General features: G+C 45.0%; 1 protein-coding gene across 2 annotated transcripts in view; it reads left to right on the forward strand.

Annotated features, from left to right (window-relative positions):
• The window catches only part of GCLC (glutamate-cysteine ligase catalytic subunit), a 37,345-nt gene extending 29,841 nt beyond the window's left edge, over nucleotides 1-7,504 (forward strand). For both annotated transcript variants that reach the window (XM_065885469.1, XM_065885470.1), the window contains 7 exons: nucleotides 150-262; nucleotides 742-834; nucleotides 1,132-1,236; nucleotides 5,757-5,838; nucleotides 5,915-6,018; nucleotides 6,110-6,230; nucleotides 7,293-7,504. In XM_065885469.1, coding sequence (XP_065741541.1) covers nucleotides 150-262; nucleotides 742-834; nucleotides 1,132-1,236; nucleotides 5,757-5,838; nucleotides 5,915-6,018; nucleotides 6,110-6,230; nucleotides 7,293-7,504 — 830 coding nt within the window. The remainder of the gene's footprint in view (nucleotides 1-149; nucleotides 263-741; nucleotides 835-1,131; nucleotides 1,237-5,756; nucleotides 5,839-5,914; nucleotides 6,019-6,109; nucleotides 6,231-7,292) is intronic.
• Nucleotides 7,505-8,172: the final 668 nt, after the last annotated feature.

Consider the following 8,172-nt stretch of genomic DNA (forward strand, 5'->3'; position numbering starts at 1 on the left):
GCGAACACACTCCACAGGATAAAACCCTGCACAGCCCAGCCATTTCCTAAGCTTCTAGATGCCCTTTCTTCAGACTTCCCGAGCTGTCCTGCCGTCTTTCTGGGCATGGAGAACAGCTCTGATGTGAGTGGTGTGACCTCTCTCTGCAGGCATCGATCATCTCCTGGCCCAGCACGTGGCTCATCTCTTCATTAGAGACCCGCTGACTCTGTTTGAAGAGAAAATCCACCTGGACGATGCCAACGAGTCCGACCATTTTGAGGTATCTGCTCCGCTTTGAAGGTGTTTCACTTCACTATCCAGGGTGGAGGCCGTTGTCTGGAGGGGCAAGGAGTTGATGACAGTAGAGGCCTTCTATGACCTCCATGACCCAGTGCAGCAAAGATTTTAAATTGGTTCAAGTACCCTTATTTTACGATTCTTACTCTCTGGTTCTGGATTTTTCATTCAGTATTTTCTCTTATTTTCATAGCGATGAAAAATGCAAATATGCAGCACAGGAAAATAACACGACCGCTTCTTTCAGGACTGCTGTTGTGTCGCCTGACTTCCGTTAAGCGCTTGCTGTTTTGTCTCCCTAGCAGGTCACGCTCCACGAAAATCTTAAATTGTACCTTTTTGTATTTGTAAATTGAAGAGTATTTGGTATGGACGGTAAACAGTCTGCTTCACGTATTAAATATCAGATCATCTTAATACCTTACTGGAAAATTGGTTTTATTCTCTGCTTTTTGAATACAGAATATTCAGTCCACAAATTGGCAGACAATGCGATTTAAACCTCCTCCTCCAAACTCCGACATTGGATGGAGAGTGGAATTCCGGCCCATGGAGGTACGCAGCCCGTCGGCAGGAACCGACTTGGACGCACCCGTTCCCAGCCACCTGCCACCCACCCGCACCCTTGTCAGAAGCTCGGGTTCCTTGGAAGGCAGCACAGATCACGTGTGTGCGTGTTACACGCAAGTGCAGCAGCTCGGGAGGACTGCTTCTGAGAATAGATTGTGGGCAGAGGCTTCCAGACCCAGGTGGGAGGTTAGGAGATGTTTGGGAAAGACATGACCCTCAGGGGCCTCGCAGGGAGGAGCTGTTTGCACGGTGGGCCCCTAATGTCTCGGGCCCCGTGTCCAGGTTCAGTTGACAGACTTCGAGAACTCCGCGTACGTGGTGTTCGTGGTGCTGCTCACCAGGGTGATCCTTTCCTACAAACTGGACTTTCTCATCCCGCTGTCAAAGGTAAGGACGAGTTTCAGTGTAGGGCTGGGTGTCTGTAGGTTATCATCCATTGCTCATTTATGTTTTTTTTTTTTTTTTCTTTTTAAACCTAAGTTTATGCTATAGATTTTGGTACCGTTTTGGTGGAGACTCATGGAAAAAATTGTTAATAGTAGCTCCTTATTCAGCCCATTTGGAAGACATTTAGGGTTGCATTTGAACAATCTCTAGTTTCTAGAGGCTTTTGACTCAAGATGATGGCGGGAGGGATTCCCACAAATGGGTTTCGTCCTGTCCAGTCCCAGGCCGATCACGATATTAGACTCAGGATGGAGAGGCGCGTAACTTCGGTAGTGCAGGGAATGGAACCAAACTGGCGAGGTTTCTGGAGAACATAGTTGGCGCTGCAGTACTGGAAAAACAAATCTGAATCAGCCTCAGCCCAACAAAAACCAAGAAGGAGCTTTCTGGAAGCAGTTTCCCGGCAGAGCCTTGGAACAGTTCCAGGCTGTGAGGCAGCAAGGCTGGGGGCCGCGGGTCAGTAGCCAAGTGAGTATAGAGACCTTTGGTTCCTGGCTGGTGGGTCTCTTGGCACAGAGAGTGGCTGGGAAAGGCTGCCGGGCGGAGTGAGGGTCTGCCAGGGCTCAGGGCTGGAGGGAAGAGAAGCAGAGCTGCCCTGTCCCAACACACACACACACACACACACACACACACACACACACACACACACACACACACACACACACACACCCTGAATGTGGTACAGCCACTGGGGAGATGAACGCACGTAAGGAGGGTTCACGTGAGCTGCCAGTTTATGAAATACACTTGACATGCGTGTAACTCTTAGTCAGTTCCTCCGTATCTGAGAATTCAACCAGCAGCAGATCATGGAATACTGTAGTATTTACTGCTGGAAAAATCCTCATATAGGTGGACCCACATTGTTCTGCGGTCAGATATAGATGTCTGAAAGTCAGTATAAAATTGAAAACTTCTAAAGCGAAGAGCCCATGGGCCTGCAGAGTATATTATCCTCAATGAAATACAGTTAATTTTTTTTTTTTTTGCCGTGTAGCATGTGGGATCTTACTTGCCTGACCAGGGATCAAACCCGCACCCCCTGCAGTGGAAGTCCAGAGTCTTAACCCCTGGACCGCCAGGGAAGTCCCAAAACACAGTTAATTTAGAAACTGGAAGGAATTTTAAAATAAATTCTCATTAGTGCCCTCGAAGAAATTCTAGAGAAAGGTCACATCTTAAATAAACCCCTGTGGACCAAAGAACATTTGGAAAGTAAGAGTTCTCAGAAACAAGGGACGTGGTAGCCACACTCAGTATGATTACCAGTAAGCAGGTGTGGTTGAAGATCAAAGTCTGTGATTTAGGGGAACCAAACTGAGATTCATCCCAGCAGGATGGCAAAGAAACAGAGATTATGGGAAAAAGGATGAGAGGATTTCTCTGGAAAGTTCAGGGTTTGTATCAAAATTTAGAAGAAGAGAACAGTCTATACAAAAGAGATGTGAGATACAATAAAGAAAATAAAGAAATAGAATTTCCCCTGAGTGAGAGTCCACTGAGGATGAGACAGAATTATTCAAAGAAGAACCCAAGTCTAGGAATTTCTGAATCTCAAAGAGAAGATCAGTTGTCCAGACAGGAGAGGAAATTAGGATACCTAAACTTCCGGCCAAGAGGGAGAAGAAAATCAATTGATATCATTTCTCATCTACAACATTAAACGCTAGAAGAGATGGCGAGAGGTCTACAGAATCCGAAGGGTAAAGAATTAGAACCGGGCTTCCCTGGTGGCGCAGTGGTTGAGAGTCCACCTGCCGATGCAAGGGACATGGGTTCGTGTCCCGGTCCAGGAAGATCCCACATGCCGTGGAGCGGCTGGACCCATGAGCCATGGCCGCTGGGCCTGCGCGTCCGGAGCTTGTGCTCCGCAACGGGAGAGGCCACAACAGTGAGAGGCCCGCATACCGCAAAAAAAAAAAAAAAAAAAAAAAAAAGAATTAGAACCATGCCAGCCAAACTAGTCTTTACATTGCAAGTGATTCTAACAAAAAAGATCAAGTTAGGGCTAAATTAAGCCAGAAATCTTACCTAGCAAGGGGATAGTGGAAGGAGGGGAATGGTAGATACTTCTTAATGCTTGACATTTGGAGAGAGAATTTCAAAACTACTTGTCTAAAAGTAAGAAAGACCACTAATAGTATAGAAATAGGATTTGTCGCCTCTAATCTCCAAAGAGGTGGGAAAAAAGAGGTGGGAAAAAAGCAAAGCCAAAGAGGTGGGAAAAAAGCAAAGCTTCCTGGTGCCACAAAAGTGGGTCTGGGGCCATGGGCGTGATAAGACATTATGGTCCAGAGAACATACAGTGGTAAAATAAGATGAAAACAAATTTGAATAGACTAAATTCTCCTGTTCAAAAGCTAAAACGGGTGATATAAAATAGCAATGTAATGGTACATGTTGTTTGCATAAGATATACTTAAAACAAGGACAGATGTTGACAGTAAAGAGCTCCATATGACCTTTTAACAATTCAGGAAGGGCAAAGTCTTAACAGACAAAATGTGAGAAGGTCTTAAATGAGATACAGGAAACAATTTTATATACTCTTTTCAAGATAACATTAGAGCCATTTTCATTTTTTTAACATAAAGTGTAGCAAACATTTCTCAGCAGCGTAAGAAGAATTTAAAGGCACTGTAGTACGGTGGGTAAGATGCGGCTTCCAGGTGAGCACTCAATTCATAAATCACTTGCACTACTTACTATCTTTTTCACCTGGACAAGTTAGTTGTCCTCTCAGTGCCCCAGTTCGCAGGTGTAGAACAGAGACACGTGGGCTGTCGTAAGGCCTTGTGGGGTTCGTGGAGTAAGTCACTTAGCAGAGTTTCTGGCGTGTTACTCAGTAACTGACAGGCCATATAATCAAAGGATGAGAAAGGCCACAGGGGAATTAAATGACACAGTTAATAAGCTTGGTTGTGTCCCCTGATCACAAATCTTACACCATGGCACACCTTTTTTAAACGCCCTGAGGAAGAATAACAAAAATTAATTAAGGAAAATTTTCACTTCTTAGAAGTAGACACCATATAGGATACATTCCCACCAAAGTTGAACAAGAAAATGTTCAGGAAACATTTAACTATTGGAAATTTTAAATCGTTTTCCTAGTAGCTTCTAGATGAAGTCAAAACTAGAATTATAGATGCAAACTAGTATATATAGAATGGGTAAACAACGAGGTCCTACTGTACAGCACAGGGAACTATATTCAGTATCCTGGGATAAACTAGAACGGAAAAGAATACATATGTGTATAAGGAAGTCACTGCTGTACAGCTCAAATTAACACAATATTGTAAATCAACTATACTTCAATAAAATTTTTTTTAAAAAACTAGAATTATAGATTGTTTAGGAAAATGATGCCAGCAAAGATAATTTCTAAGGGAAAACCACAGCTTTAAGTACTATAAACAGAAATATTAAAAATAAACCTAAGTAATTAAATAAGAATCTAAAGAGCTGTAGTAAAATTACAGCTTTTTAAAAGGAATTCATAAAAGCAGAAATTAAAACTGATGATCTTTGTGAGTTTTTGTCAAGACTAAGAAAAATAAAAACGTTATTAGAAATGAAGCCAGATGTTCCTAGCCATGAGAGAATTTTAGATTGCTTGAATATGTTCCTGTATCTAGATTAATCCGAAGGTCATATGTGCCTTAAAACAAACAGAATAATGATAGGAATTGATCAGTGTGAGGGGGCAAAGCTAAGTAATCAGACTCTGTACTGACCATCCCTCTTCAACATGACCTCTGACTTGTGTCTGTTTTGTATATGGAGAGTCCCCTAAGATTTCATTATAGAAATAAGGGACTACTACTAAAAAGTTTTAAAAGCTCTACTTTGAGGGTCTTAAAAAGTCATTGGAGAAATGGAGAATTCACAAATAGGGGTTGGGGTCTCCTGAGGGAGTGGGCACAGCAGAGCCGCAGGTGGGCAGGCAGCATCGGTGACCTACCCTGGGAGGGGTCACCTTATTCCAGATCCCACAGCCCGCCTATGAGGCAGCAAAGCCCCAGAGGTGGGGAGGGCACAACCCTCAACTCCAGGTGGCAGGAGAGGCAGGAGCGTGAGTCTGGGCTGTGAGGAGGGACCAGCCCCCTGACCTCCCAATGCCATAGATTCATCCCAGGGTGTCTCAAGGGACCTCGAGATGTGGGCAGCCTACATGAGTGTAAGTTTCGCATTGATTTTTAAGGTAAGCTTCTCTTAGAATTGCCCCATTGTTATTAAAAAGCACATCCCAGCAGTCTGGGGTTGAGGGACACAGCCCCACATGACAGTGCAAAGTCTTATCTGGCCGCCAGCAAGCGCTGGCTGTGGGAGGCTTCTTCCCAGATGGGTCCAGACCGCGAGGTGAGCGAGGCACCACAGCCCCCAAATGCGCCGGAGCGGGAGTGCCCTGACTTTGGCAACGTTCTCACTTGGCTGCGTTGGTTTTCCTCCTTCAGGTTGATGAGAACATGAAAGTAGCACAGAAGCGAGATGCCGTCCTGCAGGGATTGTTTTATTTCAGAAAAGATATTTGCAAAGGTACTGCCTTCTCTTGCATTTTTGGGGTCCCTGTAGGCCACACGGGCCGCTAACACCCTCTGCGCCCCTCTGGCAGGTGGCAACGCCATGGTGGACGGCCGCAGCAAGACCACGGGCAGCATCGAGCCAGCAGCCGAGGAGTACGCACTCATGACCATCGACACCATCATCAACGGCAAGGTAGGGCCCGCGCCCCGGCTACCCCGACCCTCCCCCCACCCCACCCCCCGCCCCCGGGGAGTCGGCTGACAGCGCACCCCGCTTCTTGCAGGAAGGCATGTTCCCCGGGCTGATCCCCATCCTGAACTCTTACTTGGAAAACATGGAGGTGGACGTGGACACCAGATGCAGTATTCTGAACTACCTGAAGCTGATTAAGAAGAGAGCATCCGGTATGGCATTCTGCACTTTGCTTTTTTAAAAATCTTTTAACGTAGGCAGAACCTCACAATCTTACAATATTCAGTTTTTAAAGCAGTCTTTTATTAAAGTATACGGTATCCCAAATCAATGAACTTTCCCACGTTGTACCATCTCGGCGGTTGGATGCACCTTGTAATCTTTGACAGTCACAGTTTGATTAGCAGTGCTTTTTTTCTTACTGGTTCATACAATAACGCTGCATCTTTAAGCCGATGGCCTCTTAGGCAACGAAATACAGTATCTGGATTGCCTGTTCGACATTTATGCCTGACTCTGTGTGTCGTGAGGCACCCTGGGCTCTTTGCACAGTGAGTCTAAGCCAGTCCTCAGGTTAACTTATAGCACAGCTAAGACGGTGGCCGTCCAGCCTGCCTCCCTACAGGGGTGCCCTGGAACCCCACTTTCTCAGCTTTGAGATCATGGTGAGTGGGGAGCTGTCAGCCGTGACTAAGAGGAGAGTAGCAGTGGCATCTGTATTTTGCTCGAGGCTTCTGTAAAATTTCCAGACCCACAAAGGATATACCCCACCCCCCAAACGCTGTATCTGCCAGTTTCTGTCTTCATGCATCTACTTCTCATTATTCTCTCCGCCTCTTTGATCAGATGGCTCTGGGGAACTCGGGGGCCCTCCTGTCCCAGGGCAGTCTCTTGACACCGGCATGGGCAGGACTTGGCCAGATGGGAGAACTCGGGCTCTAGTCCACACACATTGGCTCCCGTGTCTTAGAGCCGACAGCATCACCATGTGGGTGGCATCTAACAGGTCCCATAGCAGTGGGATGTGTGTGTTCTCACTGCCTGCCTACAACATGAAACCCTTCCCCAGGAGGAATTCTTCAAACATTACAGCCATGTAATACAGCTCGTTCCTGGCCCCTGCCATGTGGCTACACCAGAAGACCACACTGATTCTTCTTCAGGATTGTATTATGTGGGCCAATAAATGTCAACTTACAAAAGAAAAAGACCAAACAAACAAAAAAAAAACCACTACCATTAAGTTGTTAAAAAAAAAAAATTTTTTTTTTCAGGAGAATTAATGACAGTTGCCAGATGGATGAGGGAGTTCATCGCAAACCATCCAGACTACAAGCAAGACAGTGTAATAACTGACGAGATGAACTATAGCCTTCTTTTAAAGTGTAACCAAATCGCAAATGAATTATGTGAATGCCCAGAGTTACTTGGGCCAGCATTTAGGAAAGTAAAGTACAGTGGAAGTAAAACTGACTCTTCCAACTAGACATCCTGCAGAAGGAGAAATGCTTCACCGTGTTAGTGAAGGACTGACCGCAGGATCAGCCCGTGTGCATGGTGTGAGGACCAGATAATAGCACTGCACTGTTTCTTGAGCTGCTCGGCAGAAGTGGGTTTAGGCAAACCTAGAGTTTATACAGTGTACATGTACATAGTAAAGTATTTTTATGATTAACAATGTATTTTAATAACACTGTATCTAAAGTCATTTGTGAGCTGGCTTGTACATTTTTCAGTTCTGACTCTGGAGCAACTACTGTGGAAACGGTTTTGTAAATGTAACTTACTGATAACTATACCATATCTGCATTCCAGAGTTTAAAATGTTTACTATAAATTTTTGGGTTTTTTTAAAAGACTTTACCTGGACCTGATTCACTGAAATCTATCACTTCACCTTGAAAACAGTTTGTCCTGCTAATTTTCTTTGAGTCATCTCCTTTGGCATATACATGAAATCACTATTGAATCCACCAAAGTGCTTTGAGGGGAAGCTTAGATTTCCGGCACCTTATCTATGACGATTCTTTTGTAATTGGAATAGCTAACCCCTCGGTAACCCTGTCCCAAGCTTTTCCCACTAAACAGAACCCACTGAACTGACAGTACTTTCTGTCTACGTTTGCTAATTTTGGCATCAAGTTTGAAGACAAC

Source organism: Phocoena phocoena, chromosome 10 (assembly GCF_963924675.1).
Source record: "Phocoena phocoena chromosome 10, mPhoPho1.1, whole genome shotgun sequence".
NCBI classification, from domain to species: domain Eukaryota; kingdom Metazoa; phylum Chordata; class Mammalia; order Artiodactyla; family Phocoenidae; genus Phocoena; species Phocoena phocoena.